The sequence below is a fragment of the Giraffa tippelskirchi genome, chromosome 1 (genome assembly GCF_054371585.1).
Source record: "Giraffa tippelskirchi isolate mGirTip1 chromosome 1, T2T-mGirTip1v1.2.pri, whole genome shotgun sequence".
Classification (NCBI taxonomy): Eukaryota; Metazoa; Chordata; class Mammalia; order Artiodactyla; family Giraffidae; genus Giraffa; species Giraffa tippelskirchi.
Genome location: NC_137275.1, coordinates 201,539,441 through 201,561,204, shown reverse-complemented (window position 1 = coordinate 201,561,204; position 21,764 = coordinate 201,539,441). Strand labels below are relative to the sequence as shown.

At 44.2% G+C, this 21,764-nt stretch overlaps 1 protein-coding gene and 1 long non-coding RNA gene across 2 annotated transcripts in view; both read right to left on the bottom strand.

Annotated features, from left to right (window-relative positions):
• Nucleotides 1-2,607: 2,607 nt before the first annotated feature.
• Nucleotides 2,608-21,764, bottom strand: part of LOC145516429 (uncharacterized) — a 32,521-nt gene continuing 13,364 nt past the window's right edge. Inside the window, 3 exon segments of the mRNA XM_081517697.1 lie at nt 2,608-2,808; nt 2,810-2,979; nt 4,328-4,712. Of these exon segments, the coding sequence (XP_081373823.1) occupies nt 2,695-2,808; nt 2,810-2,979; nt 4,328-4,712 (669 nt within the window). The 3' untranslated portion in view covers nt 2,608-2,694.
• On the bottom strand, nt 4,878-21,724 carry LOC145519598 (uncharacterized). Its single transcript, XR_014063828.1, has 4 exons — nt 21,539-21,724; nt 11,629-12,817; nt 8,854-8,911; nt 4,878-8,490 (listed from the first exon to the last, which is right to left on the bottom strand). It is a non-coding gene; the product is annotated as an uncharacterized LOC145519598 (long non-coding RNA).

The following is a 21,764-nucleotide window of genomic DNA, read 5'->3' as shown; positions in this document are numbered from 1 at the left end:
TATTCTGTTCAGGGGCAATGGTTACAAAAGGACAGAGAAACATGGTCATTTCTACAAGCAGAGAACTCAGTCTGGGACAATGCTGACAATATCTGGGTGCCATGGAGTTCTGGGGGTGTGGGGGCGGAGTGCTGTCACTGGTCCTTCCCTTGTGCTGCCAGTTTGTTAAGTGACATCAGACCCACCTTCAAGGACCTGTCAGTGGGTGGATACTCAGATCCCAAAGAACACCTGTGAGGTGTGTGTGGGAGGGCTCAGAAAGAGGTCTCTGTGGGGTGCTCTGAAAGGTCTCTGGGTGAGATTTCTCAGAGTGGGTGTGTGGGAGGTCCCCGTGTGGGGCCAGTGTGGGTCTGTGTGCGGACTCCTAGTGGGGGGCACCCCATTACTGACTTTTCTGCCCGTGAAAGCAGGAGAAGGGCTCAGAGACTTTCTCCTTCTGGTTTCTTGCTGTTCTGTAGGTGTCCCTCTGTGTCACTTCTCTGGACAGGTGTCTAGGGGGTCCAGATCCCTCCCCCACTTCAGCATTCACCTCTCAATGCCTCTGAGAGGACCTCGCAGCATCCAGGCTCAAGGTTCCTGCTCTGTGCCCCCCTCTCCTGAGCTCTGGAAGTCAGTCTGTGGCCTAGGTCTCAATCCCCTCACTCCCCAGGCCCCAGCTGGGCCCCAACTGTTGTGTCCGCTCTGGAGAATGAGACCCAGAGTCAGGACCTGGATCCAGGGAGAAACCACAACACAAGCAGGCCTATCCCCGCTGCCCCACCCCACCCTGGTCCTGGTCCCACATGTTGGCATCCTGGCAGACATGGGGGCAGAACCATTCCTGCTGTCTCCTGGATCAGGGACACCTCCCAGAGCAGGATGTTCCACCATGGGAATGACTGTGACACAGAGCCCTGAATTGCTCTAGGGAATTGCTCATCTTCCCTTTTCCCATGTGAACAGGCCTGGGGAGGAAAGCTGACGGCACTTTCTACCTATAGGTCACTTCCCACCCACTGGGTGACACTATCTGCTGGCCTCTTCTACCCTGGGCTCTGGGGTGAGCAAGGCTGAGGGCAAGTGAGACTTGCTACGACCCCTGCACAGTCCCTGGGCCTGTTGAGTCTCACCTTTCCCCTGGGAGCCTCCTTGGGCCACACATGTAGGTAGAGGTCATGGACCATGAGTCTGTCCCAAGCTCCCAGTCCTGTGAAAGCTGATTATTTACATTGTGGAGAAGTGAAGCTTCCCAGTTCAGAGGCTCCACTGCCTCTGAGAGCCTGGCCCTCTGTGGAGGAGCTCCAGGTGGCCTCACACAGTCTGGGGTCTGGGAGCTGGAGTAGGGGGAGACTCTGGGGTGGGGCCACTAGGAGCCACCAGGCCCCTAACTTCTTTCCTCTGGGCCTGTACTTGTGGTGGGATGCCAGGGGCTCCTTGGTCACTGCACCATCTACGGACACCGCTGCCACCTGCCTCCTTCCCGTACATCCCACCCTAGGGACACAGCGTCCCACCCTCAGGCAGTGAGGTGACTGCACACACAGTCACACCCCTGCTCCTTCCCCAGGGGAGGTGGGTGCTGTGAGCAGGGCTGTCCTCTCCTCTGGGACAGAGGTGGACCGGCCCTCGGGGGCCTCCATGCTCCACACTGCACACCCTCAGACTTGGGAATGTGATCCTCATCCTCGCCTCTGCTCCAGAGCATGAGAAAGACAAAGGGAGGATGACGCTCCTGGCCGATCTCAATCCCAGCTCCTTCTAGGAGAGAAGGGGCTTCCAGGACAGTGTCATGTAATCCCACCTTGACATGGGAAAGAGGTTTCTGCCTCCTCTGGACTCGGGCCAGCACTTTCCCCAAACTCCCCTCCTTATTTCAACATGTGAACTTGTCTCTGATAATTTCTGAGCCTGAGGGGAATTTCAGCCTCTGCAAAGCCCTCCCCCACAGCCACATAAGTTCAAGGTAGAGAGAGAGATGGAGAGGACTGAACCAGATCCTGAGAAGGAGGAGGTCTTTAGCTTTAGTTCACCTTGGCATGTTCTGAATGCTGTTGCTTGTTTCTGTAATGCTGGTTTTATGGAAACTGAAGGTGCAGTAAGGAAATGGGGTGAGGGTGAGCATCCTACTGAGGTCCACCTCCCTCTATGGCCCTGTCCCATCTGGAAATCAAAGCAGGCATCTGGGAAGAATGGACCCTCATCCCTTCCGCCCAGCAGCACACACACAGACCATTTCTCATAAGGGAAAACATTGATTTCAGAAAACAATAAAATTCGCCATTGGAAGAAGCCATTAGCCAACAGAGGGCACGCTAACATGAGAGAAAAAATGTCTTTTTCTTCAAGATATGCTTTTCTTCTTGGAGAAGAATATTCCTACCAGGAATACTATGACAAGCATGTTCTGATTGACCAGAAGAGGTGCATTTCTGAAGGAGACATTGCCTTGGAGAGTAGAGGGGACAGCCTGGGACACTTGTCATTCTGATCTTTGCTGGCAGGCTCTGCCTGGAGGGGGACCTGGCTCCCTGGGTGGGACGGACCCACTTGCTGTCCCTAGGACTGGCCCACTTATTTTTTTTTTGGACAGATGTGGCCAATGGGGGTAGCTTGGTGGTCACCGGCTGTATTTCTCCTCACTATCCTTTGCTCCAGGAAGCAGAGCAACTTATGTTGGCAGTAATATGGACCTAATCAGTCCTGGAGTTCTGCTTTTCACCAATTTAACTCCAAGGCACAAGGTCCATGGTGAAATACCATATTCTCCTTTAGCATCCGTCCAACAGGGGTCATGAGAGTCTGAGCCTCAGCAGTCCTGCTTGTCTGTAATCAATCTACTTTTGACTGGTTCCTGGCTCTGGGCAGTGGCTGCTGCAGACTTGCCTTTTTGCAGGGGCTCTTCTGGTCCTTTGCATTTACTGGAGAAAATCCACTGCAGAAGCTGCTTAATTTTTTTTTTTGAAGTGGCTTTCTGAGAGAACCTGTCCCTTCTTCTCGATTAACTGTCACAACTTGTTTCCTAGGGACTCAGCTGATTCCTTTTTCTGGCCAGGGTGGCTCATCCTATGGGCCTGATAAGTGCTCCGTTCTGCTAGTGCTTTTCTATGCTATCCTAGTTTGGGCTTCCTTTAAGTCTCTCTCCCATCAGTGGGGACAAACTTCTTGCTCAGGCTCTTATATTTGGGACTGCCATCTCAGGGCCACCTGCTTCCCCGGCTGCTCTCTCCACTCAATGCAACATCATAGAGTCTCTAGGAATTGGACTTGTCTCCACTGGACAAGATCTGAGAATAAGACAGAGATTTCTGGGAAACGATGTTTGTGGCTAGGAACATATTCCAGTGACAGTCTTTGAGAAGCGTGTCAGTTGCACAGTCTTGAAGGAGCACAGCGGTGGCACAGCCTTGAGCCCGTTTCTGCTGGTCTGTGAACCCTTGAAACTCAGGCTTACAACACTACCTCAAAGTGTAGGTCTTCTGGACTTGAGGCAACAGACTTTGTATTGAACTTGGAGAACGTGATCTCCTCAAATCCATATTAATGATTAGGGATTTGATCAGCACACTAGGTCCCAAAGTACCTTTCCAAGCACGGTCCCCCTCCACAACCTCTTGTTCTCTGGAAGAATGGGAACACTGAACAAGTCCCATGACTGTCACGCTACAGCAAGATTCTGGGGAGGCTCACCCCTCAGATTCTGCCTGTCGCCCATTCCTGACCCTTGCTGGATTTGAACTGGGCTCCAGGCTGCGTTTGTCAGTCCCCACAACAGATTCACACACCAAATTCTGCCCACAAAGTTGTATATGGAGGCCTACGAATGTGGCTTGTCTTCCTGTCCAGTCAGAGGGACCTCTGAGTGCTTCTGGATGTCACCAGGTGTGGGTCCTCCCAGAGACTCCTGGGTTTCCTCACTCACCTGTGAGTGAGCTCAGAGGGGACTCTCAGGATCGAGGTGGGGGAGACTGTTATCACTTTCTCTCCTGAATGGGGCTGAAGAGGTTTCCCCAAGCCCTCAGTCAACTGGGCTTTTGAGTGGTCCCAGATTCACAGGTGGCCTTCAAGGTGGACCCTTGAGCCTTTTTCAACTTCAAGCTAAGTATGAACTTGAGGACCTTGCAGGATAGGTCCCACCTGTGCCTCACCTGAAACCTTATTTTATGTGCTTCCAGCTCCTCTTGATCATAAGGACTGAGGACAGTAATTCATGGGAGGTGTTCATGGAGGCTTCCCCATCCTGAGAGGAGTCTGGGATTTTCTGTCTCCATGGGAGCATGTGTCTCTCCAAGAATGTCTAAAACAAGGTTGGCAGCAAGCCTTGAACAACAGACATTCACAGGGATCTCACTCTCACAGATTTGCTCTGCTTTTCTCTCTATAAGGACTCCTGAGATTTCTGGATGCTTCTTGCCTGGGCTCAACTCTCTTCCTGACTCAGGTTTCACTCTTGGATCCTTCACTGGAGGGTTGACTGAGATCATGTACAGATCTCTTAGGATCCTCCCCACGCTCTGCCCTACATTGTGGCACAGTCTCTCCCTGGCGGGATCTGTGCTGGGCACCTGAACCTCATCTTCTGTGTGTCCTGGCTGTTTTTTCCTAGACCTGCAGAGGGCCTTGAGGGCTCCTTCTTGCCTTCTGCCTGACAAGGTCTTGGAAATTGATCCTGAGGCTCTATCTGTTTTTGAGATGCTTGGATTCTGCAGGGCACACCACTCTGTTCCTGTATGAACCTTTTGGAAAGATGGTGCTCCAGTTTCTCAAAAAAATTAGGGCTGATCAAATCCCCAGGAAGGATGGAGACAGAGCTGTGAGCCTGAGAAGATCTGTTCTCCTGGGGAAGGTTGGGAGTGACCCGGCTAAACACTTGCTGAGATCTTTTGACCAAATAAGGTAAATTTCTTCCACTCTCCAGTTGCTTTTATTTAAAAAAAAAAAAAAGTGATATTCCAGGTTTTCAGTTGCATTTGAGATGAAAGATTGTGCCTTATTTTGGACTGCAAGATATTTCACAGGACCTAATCTGGTATTTAGAAGAAGATGGTCAGACTGGGAGACAGATGAGAGATGGGCAGTGGTCTCTTAACTGAGCTTGAGGTCGTGGTTGACATCAGGGCATGGTTGGAAGTCAAGGGTACAGGTCAGACTTGAGTCTCCACCTGAGCCTAAGTTGATGGTTGTTGACACTGAAGCATGGTTGGAGCCATGGGGTGTGGGTGGGCCTGGGTCTCCATGGGAGCCTCAGATGATGGCTGACATTGGGGCATGGTTGGAGTCAGGGTAGGGGTCAGCCCTAGGTATCCATGTGACCTAGAGGTGATGGTTGCAATGGGGCATGATAGAGTCAAGGACTGAGTTTGAGCCTGGGCCACAGGGTGATGAAAGGCTTAACCATTTACGAGTTGTGAAGGTAAATTTAGCTTGAATTTGGAATGGCTCAGCCGAGAGCATTCATTGAATAGATTGGGTATAACTCTAGAGGGGACCCAGGTGCTGTGACAATAGCCACCAGAAACTCACTGTGCAGAAAAGGGAGACCCCAGAAGAGCTAGCTGCCTGTCTTCTGTAGATGGTCTCCCAAAATGTCAGAATATGGGGGCTTCTCAGGACCAAGCAGCTGTTCAGGTTTGCCTTTTAGCTCCAGAAGTGTTGGTGACCCAAGATGTCATTCATGTCATCCAATGACTTGATCTTCTTCTCCAAGGAATTCAGGTGGTAGCCTGACTCCTCCTCTTTTTCATTCTCTTTCCAAATCTTCAGTTTTACTCTCTTGTGATTAGAATCTCCAGCAGTTTCTGGACATCCATGTTGACATGGTATCTGCCCGCCTGTTTGTGGGGTCTTCCCAAAATGAAGCCTCTGATGGGTGAAGGGGAAGGTGTTCTTGCCTGGACTCAAAGTGTGTCAAGGTGGAGAAGCTCCAGGCACTGGGGGACTGCTGGCAAGAGAGGGTTGAAACGGGACACCTTGAATGGACATGTGCTGAGATGACTGGTCTCCAAGAGGAGAGTGATGACCTGTGGGGGATGGTGCTCAGTGGCACCCTGAGTCACCCTGAGTGAGACTCAGCATGGCAGCTGATGGAGGTGAGGCAGAGAAGGCTTTCAGAGGTGGAGGGCAGGCCCCTACATGGGGGGTGGGGAGAAAGTGACCATGGTGACAGGCTGTCCAGGAGAAAGAAACACTCTGGTGTTGGAGAGGCGCTCAAGGATGAATGTGAATGAATGGAAACTGAGGAGATCACTGGGCCTGGAGAAATGGTAGAAGCCCAAGGTAGTGGCCGCTTGGCCGGAGGAGCTGGAGACATGTTGGGCGAGCCTCTTCCCTGCATTGTTGATTGGCTCCAGCAGACGCTGCTTTGCACATCTAATCAGCAGGGTCTTCACAGGACACCCAATGAAAGCTGTACTTGTCAGCAGTCCTTCCAAGGTGGCTGCAGGAGACATGAGGAACAAGCTGCAGCCAGGAGCTGCCCGGGCCAGGTGAGCTGGGCAGGCCAGGCAGGGGTGGGCACCTGCAGCCCATGGCCCTCCACAGCCCCCAAGCTGACTTCACAATATTACTGCTGTCCATCACACCAGAGCTTTTGCCATACCCCACCCCCAAGACTCCCCTCTCCCAGCTCAGGCCCAGGCTCCCTGCAGCCCTGGGCTCACATCAGAAGCTCTGGGAAGAAGAACCAGGAGAGAAGGGGAAGATTCTTTACATTTGCAGAAGTGAAATTAGGCCCCGGACTTGTTCCAGTTCTTCCAAGCCATTTTGGCAAGCTGGAAATTAGCAGACTGGGTCATGGTGGTGAAGGCAGAAGCCTAGGGGGTCTTATAGGAGGCTGAGTGCACTGTCCCTTTAAGTGGGGGGGATACTGGAGCCCAAGCACCAGCATTTAAAGCCACATGATCCCTGAGAGTAATGATGAAACCCACGAAAGGATGTATCATTTACAAAGTGCTTCCACATCCTTCACCCCTTGCTGATCTCACAACCCCCGCCGTGCAGGAGAATGGGCTGGGGTCACTGCACAGAACAATCTGAGCAAAGTTAAACAACTTGTCCATGGTCAAACCTGGCGATCTCACTTCCCAAACCAGGGATTACTGGTGCAATGCATTCCACATGCACCTGCTGGGCCACACCCTTTTCCAGGTCCCTCACAGCTTCATCCTGCACATGGAATCTGGAAAGTCTCTGGGTTCTGCTCTCCTTCCCAGAAGCCTCCCTGGGGGTTCTGTTTCCTGAGTGACAGGCCCTGCTACCTGTGTTCTCGGAGTCCATGGACCTGGGCCCTCAGGGCCACAGTCAGTTCAGTTCAGTCGCTCACTCATTGTCTGACTTTTTGTGACCCCATGGACTGCAGTACACCAGGCTTCCCTGTCCATCACCAACTCCCAGAGCTTACTCAAACTCATATCCATTGAGTCAATGATGCCATCCAACCTTCTCATCCTCTGTCATCCCCTTCTTGTCCAACGTTTAATCTTCCCCAACATTAGGGTCTTTTCAAAGGAATCAGTTCTTCACATCAGGTGGCCAAAGTATTGGAGTTTCAGCTTCAGCATCAGTCTTTCCAATGAATATTCACGACTGATTTCCATTAGGATTGACTGGTTGAATCTCCTTGCAGTCCAAGGGACTCTCAAGAGTCTTCTCCAGCACCACAGTTCAAAAGCATCAATTCTTCGGTGCTCAGCTTTCTTTATAGTCCAACTCTCACATCCATACATGACTACTGGAAAAACCATAGCTTTGACAAGACAGACCTTTGATGGCAAAGTAGTATCTCTGCTTCTTAATATGCTGTCTACGTTGGTCACTGCTTTTCTTCCAAGGAGCAAGTGTCTTTTAATTTCATGGCTACAGTCACCATCTGCAGTGATTTTTGAGCCCCCCAAAATAAAGTCTCTCACTGTTTCCATTGTTTCCCCATCTATTTGCCATGAAGTGATGGGACTGAATGCCATGATCTTAGCTTTCTGAATGTTGAGTTTTAAGCCAACTTTTTCACTCTCTTCTTTCACTTTCATCAACAGGCTCTTTAGTTCTACACTTTCTGCCATAAGGGTGGTGCCATCTGCATATCTGAGGTTATTGATATTTCTCCTGGCAATCTTGATTCCAGCTTGTGCATCATCCAGCCTGGCATTTCACATGATGTACTCTGCATATAAGTTAAATAAGGGTGACAATATACAGCCTTGATGTACTCCTTTTCCTATTTGGAAACAGCCTGTTGTTCCATGTCCAGTTCTAACTGTTGCTTCCTGACCTGCATATAAATTTCTCAAGAGGCAGGTCAGGTGCTCTGGTATTCCCATCTCTTTAAGAATTTTCCACAGTTGGTTGTGATCCACACAGTCAAAGGCTTTGGTGTAGTCAATAAAGCAGTAGATTTTTTTGGAACTCGCTCGCTTTTTCAATGATCCAACGATGTTGGCAATTTGATCTCTGGTTCCTCTGCCTTTTCTAAATCCATCTTGAATATCTGGAAGTTCACAGTTCACCTACTGTTGAAGCCTGGCTTGGAGAATTTTGAGCATTACTTTGCTGGCTCAACCAATAAAGAATTTACCTGCAATGTGGGAGACCTGGGTTTGATCCCTGAGTTGGAAAGATCCCCTGGAGAAGGGAAAGGCTACCCACTCCAGTATTCTGGCCTGGAGAATTCCATGGACTGTGTAGTTCAAGGGGTCGCAAAGAATTGGATATGACTGATCAACTGTCACTTTGCTAGCCTGTGAGATAAGTGCAATTGTACGGTAGTTTGAATATTCTTTGGCATTATCTTTCTTTGGGATTGTAATGAAAACTGACCCTTTCCAGAGCCTGAGAGGAGGAGAGTAATGCTTGGGGTGCACAGGGCTGAAGGTCAGAACTCACCTTTCAAAACTTCATTTCTCTTCCTGCTCCTGCTTCTTTCCCTCAGCTCCATTTGATGCTGAGAGGAAAAAAAAGGACAAGAGATCCATTTTCTCTCTTCCCTCTCTAGACAAGCATCAGACACTCAGTGTCCATTCATAATATGATTTTCTATGTTTAACAGAGCTATGTCGGTTTTCTTTCCTTTCACTCATTTTTAAAGCAGATACAAATATTTTCTGTTTTCCTTCCGTGAAGAACATACAGAAGGATTCTCAATGTGAGATTCACCCTGGACTTCTTTCGTCACTGTTCTTCGGCTTAAGAAACGCACACATTCTCAGACCTAAGGGCGAATGTGAGCTCTGTCAGTTAGGTCTCTGCTTCCTGAGACCAGGGCCCTCTCCAGTCCCAGCTCTGAGGCTCTGGGGGCCTCAGCAGTGACCTCAGATTAGTCCTGGTTCCCAGATTAGAGATGGGAGAGACACCTGTTCACATCTGTCCTATGCTAAGACTGAATTCAGTATCCAGTCCTCAGACCCTGTATTTGGGGACTTGCCTGGGAGCCCTCTACCACACCTGGAAACGAATCTGAGATCTTTGGATTGAAATCCTACTGTTCACTGTATGCTCTCCCATCCTGGTTTGTACCTAAAGGGATGATGCTCTATTCTTCCTTGAGAATAGATGTTCTGTTCTTTTCCATCCCAGAGTCTCTCTAGTTGATTCAGAAATTTGGAAATAATAATAGTAAAGAAGAGAGAATCATGTGCTTGTGAGTCTGGGCCAAGGGTCCCTTACCTTCCTGATCCATCATTCATCACCTCCAAAGTGGAACTGGGGCCAGGTATCAAACTTCAGCCAAGTATCAAAAGTGCTTTTCAGAGAACAGGGAGGATTCCCCATCATCTGACTCACACTGCTGCCTTCAGGAAACTGAGCAAAAGGTGTGCACTGGGGGCTAAAGTCCTAGACCCCCATCTCAGAGCTGTGGTCTGGTCAAAAAGGGTTCCTGAGGGTGGAGAGGGAGTAATGGAGGAGGAGGCTGGGCTGTGTTCCCTCCCAAAACATCCAGCCCTACAGCTCTATTCATCTCCCTTTGCTGAGCCTTCCCATCCTACTTTCTCATTGTGTTAGAGATAGATATTATTCAAGTTTCAATCAATCCCACCTGGAACTCAGACAATACTTGGTTCCTCTGAGAGCTCTACTTGAACCTCATCAATAGCTTTGAAAACTCAGGAGTTGTCCTTATAATTTTGGTTAATCCCAGGAATTTTTACTATCAGGATGCTCTTGTCTGTAACCCCAAAATTTCCATATAGTATATTTGTGATGTGTGTCCACCGAGACATAGAACTTATATTTCTTTCATACATCTTTAGCCATGAGAATTTTTAGAGCATTTTTTAAAATTTAAAAATTTCAGCTAATCTTCACTACATTCAGTTATAGGGACTTAAAAATTAAATCAATAATTATTCAAAATTTACAGTGATACAAAGTATAAAACAAATTGAAAGAGTAAAACCTTCAAAGTAAATTTTTCATAAGTTTCCAGCAGCACCCTTTTGTTTCTGAAATAAATAAAAAGTTTGGGACATTCTGTATAGATAGACATAAATCCTGTAACAAACCAGTCCAGCATTTTCAAATCTTAGAATCAAGCTTTTTTTTTTCAGTTTACACATCCTCCTTCAGTAAATGTCATATGTGAGACAGCTATTAGTAAATTTTCCTGGTCTTTGTTTATCTGGGAATATTTTTATTTCTAGAGATGGAATCCTTGGTCAACATTTTTTTTCTTTCATTTATTTGAATATGTCATCCCACAGCTTCCCTCTGCTGTTTCTGATTGGAAGTCAGTGATTATATTGTGGTCCCATTGTATATAGAGAACAGTATTTTTCTTACTACTTTCAAGATTTTTGCTTGGTCACACTTTGACCAACATGTGTCTTAGAGTGGATCTATTTGCTTTCATTTTATGAGAGATAAACACTGAATCTATAATGTTTTCCATCAAATTTGGTAAGATTTCAGTCATTATGTGTACACCTATATTTTCTCCCTCCTTTCTCTCTCTACTTTCTGAGGTTCTTTCCATGTATGTTGGTGTGCTTAAGGGGTCCCATAACTCTTTTTTATTTTTCAAAATCTTTTCTCTTTATTGATTTCTACGAATCCACCTTCAATTTTATGAATTCTTTCTTCTACCATCTCAAATGTTCTGTTGAACCCCTCTAGTGAATTTTCATTTCAAATGGTTTAGTTTTCAATGACAGAATTCACATTAGCTTCTCTTTTTTATAATTTGTAGCTCTTTCCTAAGTTCTTTGGGATTCCCAGGTAGCACTAGTGGTAAGGACCCTCCTACCAATGCAAGAGACATAAGAGATGTGGGTTTGATCCCTGGGTTGGGAAGATCCCCTGGAGGAGGGCATGACAAACCCACTCCAGTATTCTTGCCTGGAGAATCCCAGGACAGAAGAGCCTGGCAGTCTACAGTCCATAAATATGTTAAGAGTTGAACATGACTGAAGCACCTTAGCTCACAGTATAGCACTGAGTTCTTTATTTGTTGACTTATCATATTTTCATCTAACTTTTTAAACATGACTCCTTTAGTTATTTTTGTAGGTATAGTTATTTTTAATTCTTTTATCTTTTTTCTTTACGCTGGAATTATAAGTGATATATTTCTGTGAGTTATAAGTGATATGTTATATATTAATAAATGATTTACTCACCACCATTGCAACATTTAGAATGTTCTGAATTTAACTATATACTTACTTGTCCCAGGGTCTCTCATATCTTGAAATGCTTTTCTTTTACTAATCAGCATCTTCTCATTTCAGTTTATAGAACTCCCTTTACAATTTCCTGTAAGACTCATCTATTGGCGACGAACTCCTTCAGCTTTTGTTTGTCTGAAAAATTTTATCAATTCTGAAGGACCACTTTGCTGGGTATTATTTCTTTGAATAAACTTTCTGTCCCTTGCTCTATCTCTTCTCCTTCTGTGGCCCCTGTAATGCATACCATTGGTCCAGTTGATGGTGTCCCTTAAGGCACTGACTCAATGGACATGAATTTGAGCAAACTCCCGGAGACAGTGGACTGAGACGCTGGGTGTGCTGCAGTCCATGGGGTCACAAAGTGTCAGACATGACTTGGCAACTGAATAGCAGCAAAAAGGATAGGGTCCTTAACTGCCTTACTATAGTCACTATTTCTCATTCTTTTCTTTTTGCTTTCTCTCTGATGAGGTGAATCCCACTGTTTTGTCCTCAAGTTTGCTGATTCCTTCTTTCACTAGTCTGCTCTTGAACCCCTCTGTTGAATCTTTCAGATCAGTTGTTGTATTCTTCAGATCTGTGATTTCTGTGTGGTACTTTTTAAAAAACTGTTTTCTTTCTCTTCATAAAATTCTTTGTTCATGCCTTGTTCTTCTGATCTTGGCCAATGTCTTTATAACCATTAGTTTAAACTCCACATCAGGTAAATCACTTCTCTTCACAATGTAAAGTCTGTTTCTGAAGTTTTATCTTATTCTTCTCTTTGGAACATAATGGCCTATGTTTCTTCAATTTCCTTCACTCTCTCTGTTGGTTTTGCACATTAGAGAAGACAGCCACCTTTCCCAGTCTTGACAGAGTGGTTGAAACGTTTCAATCGACTCAGCCTGTGTTTTTAATTGTCTCTCAAAACTTCGTGATTGGTTAAGCCACACTCTTTGTCCTTGGTACCTCTCAGTCATTGAGGGTGTTCAAGCGCCCATCAATGTCCCAAAGAAAAGGATCGCAGTCAGCACCTGGAATTTGGTTAAATGGAAGCTGGGAAAATGTGTAGTTAAGCTCCTTACAGGGATAGAATGGCAAGTTGACATTTTGCCTGTTCCTTTCATGCTTGTATAGTTGTGAGGTGGTAGGAGGTATTGCTTCTTTGCCCATGAAGATCTGCTCCTCTGTTCACTACAGTTCTGTGGGATATGAAAGCAAACCCTAGTCAGTGTCAAAAAATCCAGCGGCCTGTCCTTTGGGTGGCAGCCACAAAAGCTGGAGCATATGTGGACAAGCAAAAGATGACTTAACATGTTTATTCTGGAAGATTACACAGACATTTTTGGTAGCTCTTCACACTGCATCACTCACACACTGAGAAATGTCATATCCTTTTTACAATGTGAGAAATGTTTACATAAATTAAACTGGTTTCATAACTGGATAATCTGTAACATAGAAAACTTTTGGCTTTAAGTAATTCAACCCTTGCATTAAAGTCGATCCAAATGTTAATGATTACACTTGAGTGAATGAGGCTTTAGGCATGAAATTCTGCCCCCAGAGGTTTATATTTCTCCTCATCTCACTAAAATCACTTTTAGGGCCAGATGATGTTGGAAACATGTGTCATATTTTTATTTTCACACTGGTTTGAATGTTCTGTCTTTTTTTCTTTTTACTCTCCAGTAGTACACCATCTCACTGCACTGGGTTCCAACATCCTCCTTTCAATGATTGTTCAGCAGCTAGTTGGGATTTTGGTGTTCTTGCAGGAGAACATGCACACATGTGCTTCTACTCCACTATCTTGCCACAACTAGCTGCTGAACAACCATCAACAGGAGGATGTTGGAACCCACCAGAAAAAGATTCCCCACATCCAAGGACAAAAGAGATGGGAATACCAGATGACCTTGCCTGCCTCCTGAGAAATCTGTATGCAGGTCAAAAAGCAACAGTTAGAACGGGACATGGAACAGCAGAGTGGTTCCAAACTGGGAAAGGGGTACGTCAAAGCTGAATACTGTCACCCAGTTTATTTAACTTATATGCAGAGTACATCATGTGAAACGCCAGGCTAGATGAAGCACAAGCTGGAATCAAGATTGCTGGGAGAAATATCAATAACCTCAGATATGCAGATGACATCACCCTTATGGCAGAAAGTGAAGAACTAAAGAGCCTGTTGATGAAAGTGAAAGAGGAGAGTGAAAAAGCTGGTTTAAAACTGAACATTCAAAATGGCATCCAGTCCCATCAGTTCATGGTAAATAGATGGGGAAACAATGAAAACAGTGACAGACTACTTTCTTGGGCTCCAAAATCACTGCAGATGGTGACTGCAGCCATAAAATTAAAAGACGCTTGCTCCTTGGAAGAAAAGTTATCACCAACCTAGACAGCATCTTAAAAAGCAGAAACATTACTTTGCCAACAAAGGTCCATCTAGTCAAAGCTGTGGTTTTTCCAATAGTCATGTATGGATGTGACAGTTGGACTATAAAAAAGTTGAGCACCAAAAATTGATGCTTTTGACCTGTGGTGTTGGAGAAGACTCTTGAGAGTCCCTTGGACTGCAAGGAGATCCAACCAGTCAATTCTAAAGGAAATCAGTCCTGAATATTCATTGGAAGGATGTATGCTGAAGCTGAAGCTCCAGTACTTTGGCCACCTAATGTGAAGAGCCGACTCACTGGAAAAGCTTCTGACGCTGGAAAAAATTGAGGGCAGTAGGATAAGAGGGTGACAGAGGATGAGATGTTTGGATGGCATCATCAACCCAATAGACATGAGTTTGAGCAAACTCAAAGAGATAGTGAAGGACAGGGAAACCTGGCGTGCTGCAGTCCATGAGCTCACAGAGTCAGACATGATTGAACAACTGAACAACATCTACACTGATGTGTTCTCTAGCTATGTTTATTGTCTACTTTCTAGTGGTAAAGAACCTGCCTGCCAATGCAGGAGATGTAAGAAACCTGGGTTCAATCCCTGGTAGGGAAGATCCCTGGAGAAAGGCATGGAAACCCACTCCAGTATTCTTGCCTGGAAAATCCCATGGACAGAGGAGCCTGGTGGGCTCTGGTCCAATGGGTCGTAAGAGTTGGACACGAATGATGCAACTTAGCACACACACAAGCATAATTATCATATTCTCATCCAAATTGTTGAGGTATGATTCGCTCTGTTTGTGGTAAGAATGAAACAAACTGCTTCACTAACTAATAAACAGAATGGAGACAGGTACCCTTTAAAACACACACATATTGCCATATACAAGTTACAAGTTGTAACTAAAAATATGCAGAAACCAATCTTAGCAGACTCTTTAGACGTTAAAGATCTATGGGAAATAGGTTGCATTTTGAGTTTGCCTTATTCTATTTTCATTCAAAAATTTCTTTCTACATATACCATGTATTTCTTACTAGAAGATTTTGGGCGCCTGTGGATCAAGGAAAATTTGCAAGTAAGTCAAAATCTAACAGAAACTTCATTCACAGATGCTTCAGTTTTCTGTATTATTGATACCACTTTATAGACGGGCTGGAATCAACTAAAGCCTGTTGAAAATACATATGTCAATAGTAACTAATGGCTTTCAAATTTTCATTACTTTTCATTACTTGAAAAAAATCTATTCTCTTTTTTAAAAAGTAAACTTTACTAAGTACTTTGCAAGCAGATAATAAATCAATTTTTTAAAATTGGCATCAGTCAGTCTCACCAGTTAAAAGTGATTGGAGCAGCCTCTGGGAGGATCTTTCAGGAAATTCATCCACATACAAAGAGGACTCCAACACATAAACATAGTTGACATATCCAGTTTTTGTCACTCCATTGCCCGTGGCATTTTCTACAATATAAGTAGGTTTTGATTTCCATCTTATACTTACAAAAATTTAAATCACATCTAGAAAAACTTAGGAGATTCTGTGGACTATTACTTTTCCTGAACAGTGAATAGAAAAACAGGTTAATATGTTATTTTTGATTAAATTTGGAGATAGAATTTAAGATTCATGTGAATAGTCTCAGGCTTCCCAGGTGGCACTAGCGGTAAAGAAACCACCTGCCAATCCAAGAGACATAAGAGATGTGGGTTCCATTCCTGAGTCAGAAAGATCCCCTGGAGGAGGCCATGGCAACTCATTTCAGTATTCTTTCTTGAAGAATCCTATGGACAGAGAAGCCTGGCAGGCAACAGTCTATAGGGTCGCAAAGAGTCGGACATGACTGAACCTACTTAGTACACATACACCTGAATAATCACATTTTTATGCTTTATAACTATGATAGCTGCCTCCTCAACCAAAAAAGTCAGAGCTGATCTCTTATGAAAAGACATTCTTTAGGTTTAGATCTATATAAACTAATATTATTCAGCAACTTTATTATCGTTTTTAATTTTCTTTTCTTTTTTTTTAATTCTATGAGCCTTCCTGATATGTGATTGAAACTCTCTCTTGCTTCTATAACCAAGCTGGAATTTCTTAAAGACTCCACTTCTTTGGTTTTTTCCTAAGATCAAGTCCCGGGCATCCTTTTCATCCTTGATGCTACAATATAGAAAGTATGATGCCCATATGTTCAGTTGCATCCAACTCTGTGAACTCATGGACACTAGTTTGCCAGGCTCCTCTGTCCATGGAATTTTCCAGGCAAGAATACTGGAGTGGGTTGCTATTTCCTTCTCCAGCGGATCAACTTGAACCAGTGACTGAACACACATCTCTTGGGTCTCCTGCATTGGGAGGTGGATTTTTCGCTCCTTCACCACTAGTGAAGAGCTCTATAAAGTCGAAGACAGACATAAAATGCCAACATCGAAAAAATCAATCAACCTAAGTAAGGATATAAGAAAGACACATGACAGCAAATCTTAGCATAAGACTATTTAAGGAGTCATGACAAATAGTTTATGACCAACAGAAAAGAGTAAAAACCAAAATAAGCTAGAGATGCTACCAAAATATGTAGACGTGGATTTTCACAATGCTCTTAGAAAATGTTAAGTGAAAAAAAAAAAAAAAGAAAATGTTAAGTGACTGGCTGGATTTAAGACACATTGGACAGGAGTAGATGAATTTCTAGTTTCAGATCACATAGTAGGAGAAATCATTAATTCTATGCAAAGGCAGTGTTACTGACTTAGTTAAGAAAGGTCCCTATTCCCAACCATTCATTTTTTCCATTTATTATTTTTTTTTCAGCTTCACCACACAGCATAAGGGGTCTTAATTTCCCAATCAGGGATTGAAACTGTGCCCCCTGCAGGGGGAAGTGGGGAGTCTTAACCACTGGACCACCAGGGAAGTCCCCCAAACTGTTTATTCTTAATTACAGATTAATTTAAATATTAACATAGGCATTGAAAATCTATACTATACCCATCTGTGGAAAAATTACTGGTAAGCATTATGTTCCTGGGGTTCTTAAGGCAAGAATGCTAAAGTGGTTTGCCTCCTGAGAAAACCTGTATGCAGCTCAAGAAGCAACAGAACTGGACATGGAACAACGGACTGGTTCCAAATTGGGAAAGGAGTATGTCAAAGCTGTCGTCCAGATTGGGAAAGGAGTATGTCAAGGCTGTTGTGCAAAATGCTGGGCTAGATGAAGCACATCTTGGAATCAAGATTGCTGAGAGAAACATCAATAACCTCAGATATGCAGATGACACCACCCTTATGGCAGAAAGTGAAGAAGAACTAGAGTCTCTTAATGAAAGAGGAGAGCAAAAAAGCTGGCTTATAACTCAACATTCAAAAAACAAAGATTACGGCATCTGGGCCCATCACTTCATGGCAAATAGATGGAGAAACAATGACAGATTTTATTTTCTTGGACTGCAAAATCACTGCACATGGTGACTACAGCCATGAAATTAAAAGATGCTTGCTCCTTGGAAGAAAAGCTATGACAAAAAGCTAGACAGCATATTAAAAAGCAGAGACGTTACTTTGTCAACAAAGGTCTACATAGTCAAAGCTATGGTTTTTTGTTAGTCACGTATGTATGTGAGAGTTGGGCCATAAAGAAAGCTGAGCACCGAAGAATTGATGCTTTTGAACTGTGGTGTTGGAGAAGACTCTTGAGAGTTCCTTGGACTGCAAGGAGATCCAACCAGTCCATCCTAAAGGAGATCAGTCCTGGGTGTTCATTGGAAAGACTGATGTTGAAGCTGAAACTTCAATACTTTGGCCACCTCATGCAAAGAGTTGACTCTTTGGAAAAGACCCTGATGCTGGGAAAGATTGAGGGCAGGAGGAGAAGGGGACGACAGAGGACGAGATGGTTGGATGGCACCACCAACTCAATAGACATGGGTTTGGGTGGACTCTGGGAGTTGGTGATGGACAGGGAGGCCTGGCGTGCTGCGGTTCATGGGGTCACAAAGAGTCGGACACGACTGAGCAACTGAACTGATAATTTGCCGTGATTCATGGACCTAACATTCCAGGTTCCTATGCAATATTGCTCTTTACAGCATCAGACTTTGCTTCTACCACCAGTCACATCCACAATTGGGTGTTGTTTTTGCTTTAGCTCTGTTTCTTCATTCTTTCTGCAGTTATTTCTCCACTGATCTCCAGTAGCATCTTGGGCACCTGTAGACCTGGGGAGTTCATCTTTCAGTGTCCTATCTTTTTGTCTTTTCATACTGTTTCATACAGTATGAAAAGGCAGTCTGGGGTCCCAAAGAGTCAGACAAATGACTGATTGACTGACACATTCACTTTCTTTTTTCACTTGAGCACCTTAGAAAAGATGTGCCCTATAGAAACAAATTACACAATTTTTAATATTTTTATTGCTAATGAAAACTGAAAACATATTATACCCTTACTGTAAGGGGTAATACCACAGACTCTGAGCTTAATGTACTTGAGTAATGTGTGCACGCATGCTAAGTTGCCTCAGTTGTGTTCAACTCTTAGCGACCCTATGGACTGTAGCCAGCCAGGCTCTTCTGTCCATGGTATTCTCCAGGCAAAAACATACTGTAGTGGGTTGCCATTCCCTTCTTCAGGAGATCTTCCCAACCCAGGGTCAAACCCACATCTTCTGTGTCTCCTGCATTGCAAGCAGATTCTTTACCACTGAGACACTGGAGAAGCCCCACTTAAACAGTTCAGTTCAGTCACTTAGTCATGTCCAACTTTTTGCAACCCCGTGAATCACAGCATGCCAGGCCTCCCTGTCCATCACCAACTCTCAGAGTTTACCCAAACCCATGTCCATCGAGTCGGTGATGACATCCAACCATCTCATCCTCTGTCCTCCCCTTCTCCTCCTGCCCCCAATCCTTCCCAGCATTAGGGTCTTTTCCAATGAGTCAACTCTTCGCATGAGGTGGCCAAAGTATTTGAGTTTCAGCTTCAACATCAGTCCTTCCAATGAACACCCAGGACTGATCTCCTTCAGGATGGACTGGTTGGATCTCCTTGCACTCCAAGGGACTCTCAAGAGTCTTCTCCAACACCACAGTTCAAAAGCATCAATTCTTCGGCGCTCAGCTTTCTTCACCGTCCAACTCTCACATCCATACATGACTACTGGAAAAACAATAGCCTTGACTAGATGGATCTTTGTTGGCAAAGTAATGTCTCTGCTTTTAAATATGCTATCTAGGGTGGTCATAACTTTCCTTCCAAGGAGTAAGTGTCTTTTAATTTCATGGCTGCAATCACCATCAGCAGTGATTTTGGAGCCCAAAAAAATAGTCTGACACTGTTTCCACTGTTTCCTCATCTATTTCCCATGAAGTGATGGGACCAGATGCCATGATCTTCTGAACGTTGAGCTTGAAGCCAACTTTTTCACTCTCCTCTTTCATTTTCATCAAGAGGCTCTTTAGTTCTTCTTCACTTTCTGCCATAAGGGTGGTGTCATCTGCATATCTGAGGTTATTGATATTTCTCCCGGCAATCTGGATTCCAGCTTGTGTTTATTCAAGCCTGGCATTTCTCATGATGTACTCTGCATATAAGTTAAATAAGCAGGGTGACAATATACAGCCTTGACGTCCTCCTGTTCCTATTTGGAACCAGTCTGTTGTTCCATGTCCAGTTCTAACTGTTGCTTCCTGACCTGAATACAGGTTTCTCAAGAGACAGGTCAGATGGTCTGGTATTCCCATCTCTTTAAGAATTTTCCAAAGTTTATTGTGATCCACACAGTCTTACAACATTTCTTCAAATCTGATCACCAAAACTTTGTTAGGCTCAATTGTGATGCTTTTTAAAAAATTAATATTTATTCATTTTTAATTGATTGATGATTGATTTACAATGTTAGTTTGATTTCTGTCATACATCAGCATGAATTAACAATATGTCCCCTACTTACATATGTCCCCTACTTCTTGAATCTTCCTCCCACCTCCCACCCATTCCCACCCCTCTAGGTTATTATAGAGCCCCAGTTTGAATTCCTTGAGTCATATAGCAAATTCCCATTGACTATCTATTTACCTGCTTTTTTACTGAGAGTAATTTAGGTGGAATTTGTTGAAATCAGGCTGTGTCTCACATATACTTACATGAGATGCCTGATATGAAGTGTTTTAGGTGAAAAAAATATGTTCTAGGGTGGGCTTTCCTGCATGTTAATATTCAAAGAAGCAAACTTTGTGCAATATTTGAACAAATTCTTATGGAATTTAAAAGGAAATAACTGCCTATGAACAAAACACACCTAAAAGAGTTTTGAGAAGACACAAGACAAACACAAATCAAAAATATGTCCTGAGAAGAAACAACAGTGAAACTAGTGTTGGCACTGGGTCACATTCCTGGAAAGCAATTTGGTTCTAGCTCCTAGGATTGATGTGAACCTAAGTATATAAAAAGCATCTCTCAATTAGAACACAAAATGGAATATTATATATTTACCTGGCAGAGTAGTTAGAAGCATCCAAAATATATATATTCAGAAAACTGTGTTTGTGTGTGTATACAAACATGTTGTTGTTGTTGTTGAAGTCATCAAATCATGTATCATTCTTTTGCAACCTCATGGACTGTAGCCCACCAGGCTCCTCTGTCCTAGAGATTCTCCAGGCAAGGATTCTGGAGTGGCTTGCAATTTCCTTCCACAGGGGATCTTCCTGATCCAGGGATCAAACCCAGGTCTCATGCATTGACAGGCAGGTTTCTTTACCCCTGAGTCACCTGGGAAGCCCCTGTACAAACATGAGGATATTTCCTCATGTTTGTGTATATATAGTATCTGTACATTGTGGGCACACTTTGTTATTATTGTTAAATATACAGCAAAAAAAGAGTTAGCTTTTTCAGAAATTGTCATTATTTTAAACCTCAGTCAAAACTTTACACTTGACAAACCAGGAGAATGAGCTGAAGAATGTTTAAGAGTAATAAACAGTTAATTTCCTAATTCATTAATTTCATCATGTATTTAAACATAGCACAAGTTGTGTTTCAAAATACCATTTCCTGTTATAATTGGTAAGAAAAGAAAATAAAAATTTAGCTAAAGAATATTCTTTTGAAAGCAGAATCCCTGAAACCCAGCTCTAAGCATATTTCTAAGTTGATTTATTTTTTAAAGGTGTAATTGAGTTATTAGGAGAAGGCAATGGCACCCCACTCCAGTGCTCTTGCCTGGAAAATCCCATGGATGGAGGAGCCTGGTGGGCTGCAGTCCATGGGGTCGCACAGAGTCGGACACAACTGAGCGACTTCACTTTCACTTTTCCCTTTCATGCACTGGAGAAGGAAATGGCAACCCACTCCAGTATTCTTGCCTGGAGAATCCTAGGGACGGCGGAGCCTGGTGGGCTGCCGTCTATGGGGTCGCACAGAGTCGGACACGACTGAAGCGACTTAGCATAATTGAGTTATTACTGGTAAATTAATAAGAAAAGAACTACAGATGATGTGGGCCTTACATACCTTGTTGAAATGTTTTGTAGGGGCTTATGATCATTCAGCCTACAGAATAAGGTAGTTCTGTCTTTGCTCATAGAGACATGAACAGTCCCAGGGTTTCCCCTCCAGGAGATCTTGGTGGAGCAGAGAGGCCTGAAAGTCGAGCTCCAAGTCCTCCCAACTGTCCAAAGAAACTGCAGGTATGAGGCCAACTGCTGCTCCTTGGGGATGGAAGGGTCCTGCCCCAGGA